Consider the following 20966-nt stretch of genomic DNA (forward strand, 5'->3'; position numbering starts at 1 on the left):
CCAACTACAGTAGAAGCACTAGTATATTAAATATGATCTGAAATAAAAGAGTAAGGAAAATCTGGTCATTCAGTCTAATTTGGTATTTCACAGACAAAAAAGGACTAAGGGATGTGCAGACAGCAAAACTACTTGACCTCTGGAATATTACAAGCCCTATAATTCTGCATAAAAACAGTCCTTTGCGTGACCAAATACTGTAGCTACTTTTAGACTGTTCCATTTCAAGGGTGTATTATATTGTGGTGACTCGGCCTGAGCAGCTACGTGGCAGTCTTGCAGGAAGACAACACTGAGTGTTCATTTCAGCTTGCAACGTGGATCTTGGCAGAAAGGTTCCACTTCCACCAAACCAAGTCAGCACTTCACAAATACAACGTAGTTTTGCTGCTTGATGCAGAAGAAACTTCTAAATTCACATTTACAAAGAAAATATATGTAAGCAAATAAGCCAGAGTGGCTCCTTCCCCATAAGCCTGACTAAAGTTCACCTCAACTGCTCTACATTAGTAGCTCTGTATCAATAATACATTCATTGAATTACCCTTCTATAGGGAAATACTTCAGATGCCACTTTCTAAAAATCATTGTATAGTCTTAGTTGTGTCATGGACCACTCTTCTACATCTACGAAAATTTGTAGGAATATATCTATCTAAATATATTTAGAAGTTCCCAGTGTTTTAAAATAGAATTATTATTACAAGAGGAAAAAGTTATATGTGATATCCTGTTAAAGTCTGATATTATCTAGAGGCAAAATTAAACTGAGAGAAAATATTTGTGGTTTAATAAAGTGTCCCAATTATATAATTGTGACAGAAACAAATTAATATTTTTCAATATTATGCTGAAATATGCAAAATATATTGCAATTCTCAGTAGATTTGCAAAGGTTATGTAATCAAACTAGTCAAACATTTGGAAGCTAGGAATGGATTCTGATCCCTGTTACACTGATGAATGTTACATTGGGGGGCGGCATAAAAAAGCTGATTACAGATCAGAATCACAGAATCACAGAATGTTAGGGGTTGGAAGTGACCTCGAAAGACCATCTAGTCCAACCCCCCTGCCAGAGCAGGACCACCTACAGTAGATCACACAGAAACGCATCCAGGCAGGTTTTCAGTGTCTCCAGAGAAGGAGACTCCACAATCTCCCTGGGCAGCCTGTTCCAGTGCTCTGTCACCCTCATAGTGAAACAGTTTTTCCTTATCTTCATGTGGAACGTCCTACGCTGCAGCTTGCACCCGTTGCCCCTTGTCCTGTTATTGGTCATCACCGAGAAGAGCCCGGCTCCGTCCTCCTGACACTCGCCCTTTACATATTTATAAACATCAATGAGGTCACCCCTCAGTCTCCTCCAAGCTTAAGAGACCCACCTCCCTCAGCCTTTCAGCATAAGGGAGATGTTCCACCCCCTCAATCATCTTTGTGGCTCTGCGCTGGACTCTTTCAAGCAGTTCCCTGTCCTTGAACTGAGGGGCCCAGAACTGGACACACTATTCCAGATGTGGTCTCATCAGGGCAGAGCAGAGGGGGAGGAGAACCTCTTTCGACTTACTGACCACACCCCTTCTAAGACACCCCAGGATGCCATTGGCCTTCTTGGCCACAAGGGCACATTGCTGGCTCATGGTCATCCTGCTGTCCACCAGGACCCCCAAGTCCCTTTCCCCTACGCTACTCTCTAACAGCTCAGAAAGAGAAAGAGACTACTGAGGTTGTGTTTGGAATCCAAAATGCCAGTTTCTACTGCTACATATTTATACTTGTCCCCTGCCTGTAAATTAAATAAATAAGTGCAAAGCTGGCAGCTCTGAATTTTTATTTTCAGTCAGAGTACTGACTGTGTCAAGTACACAAAAGTACTTGACATCAAGTACTTCTTATTAAACGATTTCATCTCTATGCCACAGCACATTAGTACAATTTGTTGGTGAGACCATGCGGATACTGTGCTGTACTATGCAAAATTATGTATATTCCTACAATTGTGTATCAAAAACTTGTCGTCTTTCACTCCTATGGGAACTAAGGAGTAATATGTCCTCCAATTAGACTGGTACCAGGTCACAAACAGTGCTCATGAAAGAAATCAAGCCAAGAAGGCTACAGCAGAAAGATTCTTGTTGACAAGAAAAAAGAAACGTAATGAGTAGCAACAGTTGAAATTTTAGAGCTACACTGAAGGAAATAACTTTAAATTCAATCACATTACTTGCTATCATGGGAATTTTCTGAGCTAACTGGAAAATCTTGCACATCTCATGTTCGCCATGCTTCAGCATAGTAAGTGTACAAAGCTGCAAACATGACAAATATCTTGTCTTTAACAGTTTATATTTACACACATTTGTCCCAGCAGTGCAAACCAGTTCTATTACATCTGGATGTCAAGAAAAGCATCAACAGATACTTAAACAAAAGACAGGGAAATGCTACATAAATACCAGGGGTATTTCAATACTTTTGTAAAAACCAGCTTCAAACATGTCATTGGTGTGTTAATAAACCATAAGCTACTTGGAAGGAGATGCTCTTTAATGCCTGAAAATTTGGGCCATGCCGTACATGAGAAATCTCACTCGAATAAAGAATCAAACTGGATTCTCATACACTGACCAATAATGTGTAGGCAAAAATAAAAGGTTTGTTATGAGGAGAACTTAACCTTTAGTGACATTTTCTAGAAGCTTCACATTTAGAGGAGATAGCATTCAAAAAAATCCTAAATAAAGTAGACAAGTTTCTTAAATGCGCACCCTTCAATATGAAGGGTTTATACACATACAAGTCCAAGCATATGCCATTGCGTCTTCCTTCATGGGAAGCAAATCCAGGTGTGCAAACCAGAAAAGAGCTAAAATTTTGGCGTACTGGAAAAAAAGCTCCACAGAGTTTATCACCCCACAATCCACATGCAGCCAATAAACCAAAAGCTGGGAAGGGAAATAATCTGGATGCAACATTAAGAATACTTCAGGAAGATGGGATGCTACACAGAACAGTTCTAGCTTCTAGCCATTATAGTTTCATAACATCTTGGACTGCAAAAACATTCATTTAATTAGCTTAGTTGGACCATGAAAGGTGCCAATTTTGGCATTGGAATAAATGCCAGCTGTAGTACTGCGTTACTCTTTTGAAGAGGGTATGTCTCCAAAGTAGATAGCTCTACAACAAACAAATTTACGATCATGACAAGAACCAAGCTAATGATGTTCAATGATATTATGAAGAAAAACGAGCCAGGCCGAAAAGCACACCTGCATGCTCTGTAGAAAAAAACCCTCTCCTTAAAAACAAAAGCATGAACACTGTATTTGTAAAAACCATCATCTAAGCAGGGGCCTCGAGTTACTGTTTGTCTTAGAAATAAAACACCCCAGACAGACAGTAAGAGCAGGGTGCAGGAACAGACTTTACAGTAGATGTGACACTGACTTACTCCCACAGAAATACTCATCTTGCCATATGTAGCCAATATTAAGTTCAAGGGATGCTCCATTATATACACAGAAGTAGCATGTGTCCCCACGCAACTGTAGTTCAGACCTCCCAGGTCTGACACTCTGAGGCGTGCTGGCAACAGTACACTGTCTGTACCTCCCTATTTCAACTACGGCGGGAACATCACTATAGACATCCTTTGTGATTGTAACAAGCAACCAATAGAGCAAGGAAGAGAAAAGAAGGAAATGGCAAATAGAGTTTCTCTTTCTTTCCAGTATAACTTTTCTCTAATCTCTCCCTAATGTCCCCTCCTGGACACTTCTTTTCCATTTCAGCATTTTTCCAAGACAAACAGGATAGCTGGCACCAAGCAACTAACTGGAATAGCCCGTCAACTGTGTACCCATGTCCTCATTCCTGTTACTGTTAAGAGAAGCTGCCACAGAAAACTTGCAGCTACTCACATTTACTATTCAAATGTTCCTGTCCCACAGAGATGACTTAGATTAGCGGTAACTTTCAAGAAAGATGTCCTGTACTTTGTGTTCTTTGTAGTAGTTTTCTGGTTAGCTTAGACATAGTGTAAAAAGATCTTTCTTATTTTTAGTACTTTGAAAGCTCTGCCTTTTGCCTTCAGGGATGTGTAGAAGCTTCTAAAGAAGATGCATTCGTTAAATTACTTATTTATTATTATAGATATATTATTTAAGCATATTAAATAAGCTTAAAATGTTATAAAGGTGAGCTCAAAATTCTGTTTGGTGCTCTGCAATTCTTTCTAGCCATGTTTGCCCTTGATTATTTCAGAATCCTGTTTTTCCCCACCGGTCATGTGACAACAATTACTGTTCCATGAACTCAGAGAATTAGTTGTTTGGCAAAGCTTCATTAAGCTTATATGTGGGGGAAAGTGGCTGCAAATTGGTGCCATGAATGAAGGCCTCTTCCTCTTCTGAAGAGGATAAAGCCCACAACTCACATTCTTTCAAACCTGTATTTCATTCTGCATAACAGTTTTAATTTGTCCCCATTAATGAAGAAGAAAAAGACTGTGATTAGTAACATTAATTATATCAAAGTGATGGACCATGGTACAGTGCCATGGTAGGGTCTTTTTTTTTTTTTTTTCTTTTTTAAAAAAGTCTTAGGCAGTTTATTGGACTCGATCCAACTCCTGCATTAACATTTTATAGCAAAAACTCAACATGTGGAAAATGTTTAGGTTGCCTTCCTGACTTAAATGGCACAGCTTTGGAGTTATCTAAACAAATCCATGAACAGCACCAGACATTTCTTTTATACATCTTGGGATAACTGTAGATACCGGACAACTGATCACGGACAAGAAAATCTAACGACTGAAATCTCTAGATGATCTTTTACTGGGGTCAGAAAAAAGCTATTCCCCTTTTCTGTGTAATCCTTAGGTAAAAGGGCTTCCCTTCAACTGTGTAGCAGAAGTTGCCCCTTCACTCTCAGCCACAACACACACAAGTTGGCATGGGATAGCACAGACAGCTTAAATTACCCACGCAAGATACATCTGCATCAGTAATATCAAAAAGGAGAATCACAGAGGTTAATTCAGGGAACTCTCATTTTATCACAAAGCAGGCACATCAAGAGTAGCAAATAGTAAAAACTCTGCTTCAAAGCAGTTCTGCGGTCAGAGCTACTGCTCCTCCTACCATCTGTTACCACCACATCAGCTCTTTTCAAAACAAGTTTAGCTCTGCACATAAAGCAAAGGTTGCTAGGTTTCCTTTAAGCAATGAATAATAACATGTTCTCTGCACAATTACTGTACTTCCTGAGAACAGCATTAATTTTCAGAGAATTTGAAAAGTAAATCTGTTAATAAGCTTAGGAACTAATATTAATTAAACACAAATTATTTCAGAAATTTAGCTAAAACCACAAGACATTCTCTCCTTTTAATTCCTTTTCCTTTTGTTAGAATACTATTAGCTGTTGAAACTACCCACTTGAGACTGCAGTTTTGCTTTTGCTCTATGTTCACATACTGTGTTTTAAGCAAGAACTCTTATTTTTCCTAAAATTCTCTCTCTTGGCAGATGCCAAAACCCAGAATAATTTCCTACTAAGAACGGCAGGGAGAACAGCCTCCTATGCAACATTCCTCCATATCTCCCAGTCTCAGTGGGAGCAAAACCGCTCCAAAACCTCTCCTCAGTTAATAGCCATTTTGAGAACGATACCTCTTTCATCCATCTCCCTACCCGAGTATGCATTTACATGTCTTGTATGGCTTAGATTTACGTGACAGTTCTAGCTATTACAATTTAATGAGAGGCAAAAATTGACAGCAGAAGCGACAGGTTTTATTAGATTGGTGCATCTGGAAAAATATGGACAAGCTCTCCAATTCAGTAACACGTCGCTTCAAGTTAAGGATGTTTTCTGGTTTTATTACACTACTGGCTAAAACTTACACAGCATCTCTGCAAGACAGTGTAACTAAGGCTACATGCTAATCCCTCTATCTAAAGATGAATGTTGACATTTTGAAACCTTCTAGTAAATTACAAACAGGTAACACATTACACAATTTCTGCTCAGCACTCACTGATACCTTTTAAACTTGATTTGACTGCAAAATCATCATCCGATTTCTGGAAAGGACATGTATTTTAAAGCTCCCTTTAACTTAATCAAAACCACTGGGAGTTAAAATTACGTGTGTGTCAAACCAACAGCTAGAGAGTAACCGAGAACACCGCAATCCGCATCATGGTATATACAGATACATACAAGCTAGCTTTTTAGTTAGAATTGCCAGCACAGGATAGCATCTGTCAGTCCCACTTCCCTCCTCTATCTGTAGCAGAGCAGCAGTAAGACACAATTGGAGTTACAAAACCTACAAAGCAGACTCAAGGGTTCTTTTCTTAGGCATTTTAAATTAATGTGAAATGCAGTGCTAGAATAGAGAGTCACGGCAGAGTCTCCCAAGGGCCCAGACTGTCAAAGCATGAAAATGGATTGGCTGATTTATATATTTGCTAACTTCTCCTCTGAGTCTTTAGTGGCAATGAGGAATTGTGGTTTAACACTTCAGACATGAAACTGTCACTTAGATGCAAGTGACATTTCCCCCCTTCTTATATGCTGTTTTTTCTGTGCCTGTGTCCCTCTTATGTCCCAATGAGGCCCTCAGACTGGAGACAGAAACATTTCTAGAGTTTGAAGAGATCAAAGTGCCAAATGTAAATTAGTCCTCCAGTTTCGCAGAAAATGGGCTTTACACAATAGCTACTCACAACTATGTCATCCTCATGCCTTCATGGAGGCTAACCTGGAAAGCATCAGCATATACAGATGGATAAAACAGTCGAAAACTATTCTTGTTCAAAATAGTTCAACTTTCACTAAATGTTTAGTTCTGAGACCTTTAATTTATCTCCTTAACAGTTATATTTGAGGTAAGGAGACAAACCGTACTCATCAAAGGACAGCCAGTGATCCTTGTCAGGAAAACATAGCAGCAGCACTTTTTGTGGCAGACGACATCTTTAGGAAGAGAACAGACCAAGGCTAGCAAAATTCCTTTGCACAGGTCTCCAGACCAGTGTTAGGCAGCATGACATCAGTAGCATGAAACAGTGTTAAAAGTCTCTGTAATTTACTTCCAACTCCTTTCCTTGGTTGTGACACCCCAGGTGTTAAGCCACAATCAAGTCACTTCACCTTCTTGTGCTTTAGTTTCTCCTTCTATTAAGCAGATATTGACCTTTCTTTATTATGCACTCTGAGACTTATGAATGAAAAGCAGTACGTAAGAGCTGATTGTTATTATAGCTACTAATAATAACCCTTGAGCTGTTTAAGTCTCTCAGGTAAAATAATTCTGTATGACTAAGCAAATCTTTCAAATCCTTCCAAATCTCCACCTGAACTTTACAATGGTGAAGACAGGGCAAGGAAGAGGGGGGCAATGGAAAATCATTTCCCCTTCACTGGAAACAGAACCTATTCCGAAAGGAAAAAAATGTGTGAAACACTTGCACCTTGGCAGTAGGGATCTGTTTTGTAACACAACTCCCCCAAAACAGTTTTGCCTTTTTGTTCAAAATAGTTCAACTTTCACTAAATGTTTAGTTCCGAGACCTTTAATTTATCTCCTTAACAGTTATATTTGTAGTAAGGAGACAAACCGTACTCATTAAAGGACAGCCAGTTTCTTTCTCTGAACGTTCTTCTGAGTTTGGGTGTTGGATCTTTCCTGAGGTTGAGAAAGATTTGAATAAAGGCTTCATCCTCCCAGTGAGTGGAAACATCAAGTGATTTTATCTATATTTTCAAAATACGCAAGTCTTCTCCTCTCACGTGCTTTTCACAATTTATTTATTTTTTCTTTAAACAACATAGAGAGCATTGCTCCTTTGCTCAGTGATGGAAGCCATGCAAGGGGAACAGTCTTCCTAAGAATGCTTCCAAAAAAGAACGCTCAACTGCTGTCTTTTCTACTTCAGAAATAGGAATACCATGCTTTCCATAGGAGTAAGGAACTTAAAAATACAGAGAGGACAGAGAACCTTAACTCCATGGCACTACTGAATGAAAAGCCATTAGGAGACTCTTGTTCTGCAAGGCCCTCACTGTCTTTGAAACCACACTGAGATAAACTCTAATGTAGGACTGGATTGCATTATATACATACAAAATACTGTAAGAGCCAGTAAAAGAAGCCTCTAAAAGCAGTGATATAAGCTGGCCATTTTGAATGGCAGAGTACTGGGTAGAACGACACCTTCCACTCACAGTTACGACACGTTTTGCTAGCTTGCTGCTATCCCAGTGTAAGACCTCAAGACTTCTGAAGTTAATGGATTGATTCTCACTGACTTCAAAAACAAACAAGCTTTTACTTACTGTAGCTTTTTTCTCCAGAGTCCACACACACTCAGTTGTTAACTAAGCACTACATCAAGAAAAACAATCTTCAAACCTACTTTGTTTCAAAGCTAAAATTAAATAGATCATTCCTACTTTTTTTTTTGGTCAAAGAAAGAAATTATCAACAATCACTTAATATACAATTAAGACAGAAAGTAATTTCATTTCACAATAGACCTGGACTTGTGCAAAGCATTTGATGCTGTCCCACTTGACATCCTTGTCTCTAAACTGGAGAGACATGGATTTGACAGATGGACCACTCAGTGGATCAGGAATTGGCTGGATGGTCGCACTCAGAGAGTCACAGTCAATGGCTCAATGTCCCAGTGGAGACCAGTGACAAGCGGCCTTCCTGAGGGGCTGGTATTGGGACCAGTGCCGTTTAACATCTTTGTTGGCAACATGGACAGTGGGATTGAGCGCACTCCCAGCAAGTCCGCTGACAACACCAAGCTGTGTGGGAAGGTCGGCACGCTGAAGGGACGGGAGGCCATCCAGAGGGAGCTTGACAATCTGGAGACATGGGCCTGTGCGAACCTCATGAAGTTCAACAAGGCCAAGTGCAAGGTCCTGCACCTGGGTCAGGGCAATCCCACAGATACAGACTGGGTGGAGAATGGATTGAGAGCAGCCCTGCAGAGAAGGACTTGGGGGTGCTCGTGGATGAAAAACTGAATATGAGTCAGCAATGTGGGCTCGCAGCCCAGAAAGCAAATCACATCCCGGGCTGCATCAAAAGAAGAGTGGCCAGCAGGTCGAAGGAGGGGATTCTGCCCCTCTGCTCTGTTCTGGCAAGACCCCACCTGCCATGCTGCATCCAGCTCTGGGGTGCCCAGCACAAGAAAGACATCAACATGCATGAGTGGGTCCAGAGGAGGCCACGGAGATGATCAGGGGGCTGGAGCACCTCCCCTGTGAGAGTAGACTAAGAGATTTGGGGTGGTTCAGCCTGGAGAAGAGAAGGCTTCGGGGAGACCTTATAGAGTCCTTCCAGGATTTGAAGGGGGCCTGCAGGAAAGGTGGGGAGGGACTCTTGATCAGGGAGGGTAGTGACAGGACGAGGGGTAATGTTTTCAAACTGAAAGAGGGGAGATTTAGATTAGACATTAGGAAGAAATTCTTCACTGTGATGGTGGTGAGACGCTGGCACAGGTTGCCCAGAGAAGTTGTGGCTGCCCCCTCCCTGGCAGTGTTCAAGGCCAGGCTGGACGGGGCTTTGAGAGACCTGGTTTAGTGGAAGGTGTCCTTGCCCATGGCAGGGGGTTGGAACCAGATGATCTTTTAAGGTCTCTTCCAACCCAAACCATTCTGTCATTCTATGACTTAAATCAGAATGAAAAATATTTTAAGTATAAAGTACAGCATACCAGCATGACAAAGACACAAGCTGGGCCAGAATTCTGTCGTATTTAAAAGAATGTAGTCATCTTCAAATCTTCATAATAATTGGTCCCTGTTCCCTGCTCAACTGTAACGTTATTTAACAACTTGAATCCATAATTAAGTTCATCATCCCAGTGGAATTTTAAAAAGAGGCTTAATTTTCTGCAAGAGAAATGGAGACATTGCATCCTGCCTAGCAGGGTAGCAAATCAATGACTCAGCACAGGGCAGTTGAAAGCAGATTGGTTTTAATCTCTTAATCTCTAATATATGCATATGTTGAAGGGTAGTCTTTGTGACCCTGGTAATACTTACACTGCACAACATGTATGTTCATTTTTTGCATGCGACACTTTATAATGAAAAAGGTAAACTTTAGCTATTCATAAGCACATAAGAGGTACAGAATAGAAAGATTAGACCTAATTTTTGGAAACCTGTTTTCGGATATGGACAGGCTTTTGTTTATGTGAAATGTATATTAAATAATGAACTATTATCAGACTGCAAATTCTAATAGTTGCTTTTTTAAATGCAAGCCACAAAACCAAAAGTTTTTGCTTTGTTTACAAACTATAAACAGCAGGTACAAAACCCCACACTGATCATTATTAACAATATTCTTAATGGCTATTTATGGCTTTTGTTGAGCACTCGTGAGCATATGCACTAGAAAGTACTTATCATTTAGGCACCTGATGTATTTTGCTAGCATTAGGAAAAAAGTTCAGGTTTTAGTTAGCGAAAGCTATTCCAAACTGTGAGAAAAATCACGAAATCTCAAATCTGGTATTCTAGGTGATTTTCAGATCTGTCTAGGTTTGGGTCTACAGATTTAGATCTCTGCACAAAGTTTTGGTTCTTGATTAATCACAAATTAGAAGAGCCTGCTTTCCAGTTTATGAAGAACATAGCCAAATTCTCCCAATAATTAAGCATGAACAGACAGTAGTCTTGGAAAAGCAAATCATTGCATGCAGACTTTTATTTGTGCTTTTCAAGAATTACAGACATATAACCCCATGTTCTCACTACCATTAGCTAATTTAAGTAAACTACGTTAATAAAGCAAAAAAGCTCTGTGCTCCCCAGTGCCCCAGGCATTTTTTTGGTTTGTTTATTCATCATCCTTCTCTCCTTAACAAATCTTTTGCAACCAAGAGAGAGGGATAGCCATACATTTCTTGCAATTCTTTCACTTTTATTCTACTGACATTTAGACTTTTGATTGTCTTTTGATTCCCACATAAACACAGGACATGCATAAGCTGGTTTCTAACAGTAATGCCCATTGTACTATACTTGTGTTACGAAGCGTAGAATTTCTGCATTTTATTAAAGTTGTTTCTGTAAAAAAGAAACTAAAATTACATGAAAACTACTTCAAATTTTGACACTTGAAATTATACTCAAGTTCTACCTCCAAAAGTCACTCATTATTTCATGCTCATCCATCTCTAACACAGTATCTAGGCCACAAAACCTGTATCTAGGTTATACCAGGTAATCTAGATCTCAATATTGCCTCTTTGAACTCTAACAGAAATGACTGAGAGAAAAATAACGTAACTTTATAACTTGTCACATATATGGAGTCACTATTTATGGCTTCAAAAAGGCTCTTACCTTGAGAAACAAGGCTCCCTTGGAAGCCAAGGAGTCCGTTCCTCTTCCATTGGGGTAACAGTGATAGGCAGCATCCATAACAGGATAGCGGCTGGCAAAAAGTAGACCACTGTTCACAAACTTAAAGCTACAGCAGCCATGGCAACTGTAGACCCCAACATCATAGACAATGTATTCAAAATAGTGATGAAGCTGCTCTTTCAATTTCTCCGCAGCTCTTTTGTCAAACACTTCCTGCAAACACAGAAAGTCCAAGTTGGCAGGGAAGAAAGCAGAGATCTCATGATCAAAGGTCTCGTCTGTATGTTTCTTTTTCCGCACTGAAGTCTTCTTCATGATTGAAGCTTTGTAGAGGAGCTTGTTGTTGACAGTGCTTTGGTCCACTGTACCATCTCCAACACGAACTTTAACTAAGGACTCTCGCGAGGCAGAGTAGCTGTCTAAACTCCCAGAATCTCCTTCCTTCTGTTTGTGGTTAGGTGTTTTTGCGATCTCTGCATCACCTTCCTGTGAGGGCTCTGCTGGGCCGCTGGCATGAGCCTGGCCATTGATAGGATCTGTTTCTGCGTCTGACATGTGGCCATTATCCTCTCCATTTATGCGGACAATGCAAGTGTTTTCTTCTCCCTCATTTGGCTCTCCAGCTCCACCTTTGTCTTCTCTACTGTCCTCACTGTTGTTTGAGCCAGAATTGTCTCCTTTATACTCCATTGATGTTGTCCTTTTGATGCCAGCATTAACAGTACGGTTAGTGCTATCTCCACCCTGGGGGGAGACCAAGCTGCTAAAACTTGCTGCACTGATGGATGTGTTGGTTGGAGAATCTATATATATTTTGATCTGTGGTCTGCTTGCCCCATTTCGGATCCTCCGGCCAATCTCTTTAGCTCTAGCCTGCGTATTGAAAACATTATTAAATCTTGCCAGAGAATCTGGCAGCAGGCAAACATTGGCACTGCCAAAGCAGAAGCTTTTCCCATTCCCTGCAGCCTTCCATTCAGTGAGCAGTGTGGCTCCATTGGCGTGGTTCTTGTCTTCTAGTCTGGAGTAGATGTATGGCCGCCTGGCTGACTGGAGTGGGGACCATAACAAGAAGCCAATCAGAGCAAAAGGAAGAGAGGCTACCAACAGTGCCAAGTAGATGGGAGTGGTAATAATGATGCAGAGTGCATGAAAATAGCACGGATCATCTGCTCTTTGACGTTTTTCATAGGTGGTTGGAACAAAAGAGGCCACAAGCCTATCTGCTAACCAATAACATGGGAAAATCAGGCCCCAGGAAAAAGAATGCAGAACTGACAGAAAGCTGTTGGGAAATGGGGAAGTGTATAAAACCATTGCAACTTAGTTATGACAACACTTCAGGGCCTACTACATGATGTCACTGTGTCAAGCATCCATAAGAACACTGGGAGAGGGCTGGGGAAAAAAAGGTCCAGTCAACAGTGTGGTTTTTTCCAGTGATTCAACAGCAAAACTTTAAGAGCACCATTTCACTGCATTGGAGTAAAAATGAAACAAGGCCACTGTTTTCGTCTGGCTTTTTGGCATCTATATTTGTCAAAGGATGTCATTGTTCACTGGAGGCTGCCATAACAAAACACTCCGGAGGCAAGGAAATCTGTAAAAACAAAAGACACAAAACATATGTAACAGTTATTAAAAGTTTAAATCAGAATTTCTCACACCGGTTTTGACTTACAGTCTAAATTATTTTGTTTAATTTAGAATTTTTGATAGTCTGTTAAACACTATGGATCTAGGGCAACTCCAACAACAAGAGACTGATATTTCTGCAAATGAAGTAAGTACATTGATCATTCAATGCACATGGTTAATGTTGTCATGAAATACATTTCTATTATGAATTTTAGGCCTTACATTGGGAAATATAGTTTGGAGTTTCTTTTATTTTATAATCCATTACACTAACATTTATATTTATTTCTATTAGCTGTTTTCAGAACCTTGAAAATGGTGTTTAGCAGTTATCTCTAGGCTGCTCTAAGACGATTGCAATTAGTGTTTTATCACTGAAGTTAAATTTGCTTGAATTGCCAAAGTCCTTAAAAAAAAAAAAAAAAAAATGTGATCTGATGGAGGTACAATGACAGAGGCACTTCGTACTTAAAAGCAAAAAACATTTATTTGCTATAAAATATTATTTGCTTTGCTGCGCTTTAAAACAAAATGGGTTGATTTACATCAATTAAAATACTTTTCATATGGTTTCAAATTTTTAACTTTCAGTTTATTAAAAACAGTAAGTCAAACCACTTTGCTTTAATATTTAGTTATTTAATACTCACTATTTATTTCAAGCTGTAGTTCAGTTTCATTCCGATACAGCCCACAAAACCTCCTGATATGATTTCCTATTAAAGGTTTCTTACATACAGTGAATACTTAAGCAAAATACAAATTAATCATAATTAACATTACTGTTTTTCAATTGCAGTTTTCAGCTTTGAAGGAAACAATACTAATTGAATATATCAAATAAGAAAAACAGTTTCATATCTTTCCTCTGAAGACGGACAATGTCTTTCGAAAGCTGTCTCACTAGTTGGGACATCCTGACCTGAGGTATTCAGCGAATGTCATGATTAACCAAAGACATAAAATTGTTAGGGGCCTGATCATATTAAAAAAGCTTGGAATTATACATACAGCTTACATTTATTTTTTTTTTAAAGTAATTTAAGTCATCTTAACAACTTATAGTAAGTTCAGGTTTTAACACAGGTTTTGATAATATGAAATGTAAATTATTTTTAAAAAACAAGCATTAATATTAATCAAACTTTATCAGCCTTCAGAATGGTATCACCCATGAATGCATGTCATGCTCCATAAACTGAAACTGTGACGCTACCCAGGTGGAGGAGCAAAGCTAGGTGACTGATGAAGGCGGAATTCCCATTTATAATGTTTCAAGTTTCAAACCTAGAATGTAAATAATATCAAGCAGCACTAGATTAAACCCATTCACCAAATAAGCAAAACAAAGAATGTACACTGGACCATACTTCAAAACCCATCTTTGGTTTCGACATCATGGAGGGATGAAAATTATATAATAATAACCATTGGCATAAATTCAATTAAAATTTGGGGCTCTCAGGGAGCCATAATTAAGGAAATTACAGTAGTTTGATGTGAATTTTAAACATTCTGCATGGCACACAGAGACAGAGGGCATTCGTATTGCTATTTAATATCAAATAAAATAATTACATGGGACATAGAAAAGAGAAATAGATTTACAAAGCAATGCCGCCTTGGAATCAGAATAAAAATTCAATTCTTCAGTTTTCTGTCACCTTTTAGATTTCTGCTTCTTCAAACCAAGCCCTTGCAACTGACTTATGTTCCTGCTGTCAGCATATTTTTAATTGTGGTACACACCAGCTCTTAACTAGCTTTCTTTTTACCACACACACTGTTTATTAACGATAAGATCATTCTTCCCTCAGTCTAGATTCCTGATCAGCAGGACTAACAGTAGTCACAGCATGTCAGATTTGCAGCCATACATTTTTGGTAGGCACCACGGCAAAGAAGAATTTGAATAAAGGAACAGATGAAGGGGAGATAGTTTTGCAGATATTTCTTCCCAGCAGCAAAAGGCAACCCTAGGGCAAGCAAGCAAGCGTCAGTCTCAAAAATCTAGGGAGATGGTGACAGGGACTCATAACAAAACCTGACTGGAGATAGGAATCAAATCCTAAAAGAGACTGAGAAAAATCAGGTTGGGTGGAGACAAGATTCTAAAGACCTTCCAAAGTGAAACTAAGTAGTTGGTACCCCAATACTACAGAGAAGGAAAAGCCAGTGAGAGACCTTATGTAGAATCTTCAAGACAGAAAACGATGCTTAATAAATATGCACGTACTGATACCAGGAAAAGATTGCCAAAACCTGACTAAAAATCAAAAAAAAAAAAAAAAAAAGGGGGGGGGGGGGGCAGGGTAGAAGAAAAAGAAGCTGCAGCAACACACACCTAGCCTTCTGAGCATAACTATAATGCTCCTGCAATTGCTCACAGCCAACTGCACGTTTTGCCAACATCAGGCAATTACATTTAATGGGATATACGGTCCCAGGTACTTTTGCCCTGATGGTACTATTTAGATGGAAATTGGAAAGGTTGGATCAAGGCAGGTTATTTTTTTGTTTGTTTTAATTATTAGCTTAGCATAACTTTCATGATCTTCTGCAACATGTTTGAGTTTAAATAAACGAGTGACTATTCAAGTGCCAAACAACAAATGCTTGGCATTTACTCATTGCCAAAGGCATTTTGGGATGTTGATAATAGGGGAAAGCCTAGCAGATTTGTTTTCCTGAATGATTTTCAGGACTTTTTAGTAAGAATGCTCAAAAGAGACTCTGGTATCTACATATCAGAACAAAATAACTTAAAACCTGTCCAATTATGTAACTACCATTAGACAAGAAAAACCTGGAAAGAAGTTATTCTGTTCTAGTAGATGCTTAAAAAGCTTTATAAAGCTCTGTCTATTTACATGATCACTCAGCAGACCAGAAAGGTTCTTGTTTACAACAGTGCCAAAGGTAAACTGAACACTGGTGTTTGGGGTATGTGAACTGGGGACAGACTGCAAACCTTATATTCCAACTTTCAGGCTTTCCGGTGAAAGCTGCAGTTGTGTTGCAGACTATAAGGTCAATTTGACTTTTACTATTTTAAAATAACATACCAGAAAAAAACGCAGAACCAGAATGAATCCATAATAATTTGTCTAATTAAGTCTTCTATAGATAAGTATTTTCTTAAGTATATGATAACAGGGTGTTACAACTCCTAGGGAAACATGACATTGACTGACAATTTTGTCAACAAAGTAGTTAATGCCTGCTCAATGATGTGATGAAGTAAAAAAAAAAAAAAAAAATCAATCCAACATAACTCGTGCCAGTTCTGTTACAGACTGCAGCATCAATAAGCTACAAGATAAATAGCTGTATAGCAAACCATAAAGTGCTAAAGTGCCTTCAAAAAGGCAATTATCCAGATTATGGGGACATACTAATTCTAAGGAATTCATGCTTACTGTAGATAGAACATACTATCATGTCTATTTGTAAAAAAGAAAGAAAAAATAAAGCAATCAGAAATCTTTTCACAGGATTGGATTACACAGCAAGTGTCATAAAGCAAACTGGCTCAGATTGAGGTCTGTTTTAACAACGCTTAGCAAGAATGTAATTCCTTGTAATCGCTAAGGACTGTATGATGGTTCAAGGCCACACTGGTGACTCCCATACTTCCTTTTGCCTTAAACGAGGATAGTATCTTTGAAAATCAGGGATTTGCTGGACAGTTTTTGACCAGATACCAGCTGCATTCCTCATTGCTAGCCAGCTGAAATGGGGAGGCAATAGGGATTTGAGTACAGAGATGCATTCCGTCCATTTTATTCTATGAATTCTAATAGAATTCTCACAAATATTGATGCAGAAGTACAAAATCTCTGGTACCACAGCAAGTTTTGAAATATGATAGCTGGAGAAAAGGGAGGAGGGAATCATGAGCTGGATGTCCTTTACATTTTTGCATATTGCAGACAGACATTGACACATCAAGGCCCTAATTAAAAATACTCTTCTTGCAAGTAAAATCTTATTCTAATTCATTAATTTTATAGATGAATGTAATAAGTAACATGTTGTGCTTTGTTCATTAAACCTGTATGGGAGGGTATGGATGAAAGATTTATGTGCTCACAAGAAGGCTTGATAGCTCAACCGAAGGACATTCGGCAAAGTAAACAAGACCCGTGGCTGAAGGGGTTGAATAATCACATTCTTGCATAAGTTCACCCACAGGGCAACGAGGAAGACCCTCAGCCTTCATCCTTACGACCACCAGGAGGTAGAAAAAGACCCCCTAGCAACAGAAGGAGTATGCGCAGAGTATCGCCCTGATTGCGACATCACCCTGATTGTGACGTCGCGAATACAGAAAATGAGACTGTATATAATGTGCTTACACGAGGCAGGAAGTTGCGAGCCGTTGGCGGAGCGCAGACTCCCCGGCCGCCCAGCGCTGCCTTTGCTCTTGTTCGCTTGCTAATATAATAAAATTCGCATTGGATTTTGACACTTTAAATTGTCCGTGTCTCTACCTATCACAATGAAGGACATCACACGGTTTGTCAAAGCTGTGTTACAGACTCACTGGCACGGACACGAACGGGAACTAAGTTTCCTACTCTTGTCTCTTAGCTACAAAACCATATGGATACTAATGCCTCAAAGCCACCCAAAAAAAGAGAGAATTAACAGAGTCGTAAGAGACATGTTTTATCTCCACAAGATCTTAAAGGGTGAGGGAAGGCACCATGTGAGTCAACTGCAACTTGCAGAACATGACGTCAGTAACATCTCTTCTAATGCAACGGTTTAGATGGAGCCTAAAGCTAAAGTGTCTAATTCCTTGTGATGAAGGGTATTACTTGGTAATCCAATGCTTTATTCATAGGGGTTTGAGAGATTAAGGGAGAATTTAAGATATTGCAATGAAACAGATATTTTTGTATTCTACACAGACGTAAGCTGCAGTCATGTTTAGTTGCTTTTTATTATTTTCTAAGTGTTTGAAGGCTAAAAAAAGATTTTATTTAATTTTTTTTGTATAGAACATCTCAACTTTAGTGATAACAAGACATCAGGTGGAAAGGTTTCAAAGATTTTTATGATTATAATTATGCCCAGATGTATGCTACAGACATCATAGATCAAAAGAGATGTTCCTAGCTCCAACATAGCTTGCAAACTAAATAAAGGACAACACAAGTCAACAAATGATAGAGAAACAGAAGAAAAACAACAAATGTTGCAATAATAAGGTTAGGACAGTCTAGAAATGGTCAGGAAAGTTTTAACTTCCTTTTTCTCATAAAACTAAAATAAACTTTCAAATTCAGGCAACTCAAATTTCTTCAAATTTGCTATTGACATCTCAACTGTATTTTTAAAATATATCTAAATCACTGCAAGAACAGGTAAGAATAAAACTAACAAAGTGACTAACTGATTTGGAAAGTTACTCTATGGGTAACTTCACATAATAATTCACATAAATTCATTAAAACTATTTTTTTTCATTAATCCTGACAATTGCTTGGTCTTCAGTGAAAGTCATAGCTAGATGTGTCTAAAACTGGATTCTAGAAAAGCAGTTTATTTAGATTGTGTTGACTTTGTGTTAGCTTTATTTCATTATTGTCATTGTAATTTGAAGCAGAGAAATACCACTTACAACAATGCTACCACTACACGATGCAAAACAGCAAACATTAGCATTTAAAACTAAGAATAGGCGAAATTAAGATCTGAGAGAACTGAGAGAATTCCCACTCAGGCTCTCATCCTCGCTTACTAGATGAACCACAACTTAATCTCTGCTTTCCTCCATGGTCTCACATGGTTTTGCTCCCACACACACTTCATAAATTCTCCCTTTCTTCATTTGGTCTCTTTCCCTCGATTATTATTATACATGTTTTTGATTAGAGTCTAGTTCAACACCTAACTACCCTTCTGGAAAACAAACTACTCCAAAAGGCAAAGTACACATGAACTGTCTTCCATGCTGAATTACATGACTGTAATTACAGAGATGCAGCCACCTCAAGGTGTCGGTGGCTCTAATGGAGATGCTTTCTTGTTCCCTTCAGATCACTTCACAGCCCAATGTTTTAACTGAAATCCTGTGTCCTGTATTGGACTCATTCCATGAAGCAGTTCAAGATACAGGGTTAGGGAATTTAGGCAGCACTTATTTGCCCACCTTAATTTTTGCTTAAGTCAGTAACAATTTACCATCTTATGAAATTCTTACTAAAAACTTCATAAACATGTGGATCCACTACAATATGAGAAGTTGAACTGGATGTATTACTGAACCTGATGAATAAAGCAGTACCCATTCAAACTAAGGATTTGTCAGAAGGAGAAGGGAAGGAGGAAAGTGTTTTTGCAGACTTGCCATTGCGATGTTCGTTTACCAGCTTCTCCCTAAACTTTCGTGCTTCTTTCCAAAGAAGGTAGTCAAACATTGCCTAGCTACTCCACAGCTTGTCCCTCTTATGTCCGTAGGCTGCTATCAAGCAAGAAGCCACTATAAACAAGATGCCTAGCTTAATTGAACTAATCTGTAAAAAATAAAATATTAAGAAGTGTGAATTTACAAGTCTTACTTGTAAATCAAGGAAGTGCCTGTAGGAAAGCAGTTAAGTACGTGTCTGTAGGAAAACAAAAAAAACAACAACAAACCCACAACAACAAAAAATCCCCACAGCCTCAAAAGTCCACAGAGCCTGCTCAAGCCTCTGGCATATTTAGTAAGGAGTAGAGTTAGGATGATGCAATCTCTATTCAAAATAAAGAGGTAACAAGCACATTTTCAAAAGGAGTCTTTGGAATGTCAATGATGCCTCTCACTGAATTTCTGTAAAAGCTGTACAGTTAAGCAGATACACTACTGTTATTAACCACAGCCTTGGTAGCTTAAGGGACCTGAAAGAGGGCTATGAAGTCCATTGACTATTCAGAACGGATCAGCCCTTCCGCAACGAAGCCTACCCTACTGGAGTTGGATCCATAGTGACAAAGGTAGCTCTTGTCACCCATATGATGGCCTGCCACAATGAATGGGAGGTAGTAATCCTGTACATTTGACAAAAGATTGGCTGTAGCTGGTCTCCTGCTTAGTCACCTTAGCAGAGAAACTAAGCTTCTTGCTGGCGTGGTATCTTATATTACCTCCTCACCCCAAATGGGATGCTTTCTATCACAGAGCTGAAAATTTGCTTATGATCAGACCGTAAAACTTGCTCTGTGCCTTACAGTTAAGCATGGCATGGCAACAGATTCTCATTTCCAAAAGCAAATCATCTCAATTTGGTAGTCCCAGATCACATTCCTAGGCCAAAAACCATACCCACACACCTTCTGCTACCTAAATTAAATTGGATTAAGTTTTAAACTTAAAGATTATTAGGGGACTGGAGCATCTCTCCTACGAGGAAAGGCTGAGAGACCTGGGGCTCTTTAGCCTGGAGAAGGCTGAGAGGGGACCTTATCAACACTTAAATATCTAAAGGGCAGGTGTCAAGAGGATGGGGCCAGGCTCTTTTCAGTGGTGCCCAGTGACAGGACAAGGGGCAATGGGCACAAACTGGAGCACAGGAAGTTCTGCTTCAACATGAAGAAAAAATTCTTTACTCCGAGGGTGACAGAGCACTGGAACAGGCTGCCCAGGGAGGCTGTGGAGTCTCCTTCTCTGGAGATACTCAAAACCTGCCTGGGTGCAGTCCTGTGCAACCTGCTCTAGGTGAACCTGGTTTAGCAGGGGGGTTGGACTAGATGATCTCCAGAGGTCCCTTCCAACACCTACTGTTCTGTCATTAAAATATAAATTCACTTATGTTAACGTATGGAAACACACATTAAAAATATACCTAAACAATTATAACCGATTTAAAAACATGACAGTTTTGTCGCTTTTCTCTTTCAAAATGGATGGAAAATTGAAGCTGAATTCATTA

At 39.2% G+C, this 20966-nt stretch overlaps 1 protein-coding gene across 1 annotated transcript in view; it reads right to left on the reverse strand.

Annotated features, from left to right (window-relative positions):
• The window catches only part of SMPD3 (sphingomyelin phosphodiesterase 3), a 36089-nt gene extending 23363 nt beyond the window's left edge, over positions 1-12726 (reverse strand). The window contains exon 1 of the mRNA XM_086469473.1: positions 11389-12726. Within this exon, the coding sequence (XP_086325599.1) occupies positions 11389-12726 (1338 nt within the window). The remainder of the gene's footprint in view (positions 1-11388) is intronic.
• Positions 12727-20966: the final 8240 nt, after the last annotated feature.

The sequence above is a fragment of the Leptosomus discolor genome, chromosome 8 (assembly GCF_034619465.1).
Source record: "Leptosomus discolor isolate bLepDis1 chromosome 8, bLepDis1.hap2, whole genome shotgun sequence".
Taxonomy (NCBI): Eukaryota; Metazoa; Chordata; class Aves; order Leptosomiformes; family Leptosomidae; genus Leptosomus; species Leptosomus discolor.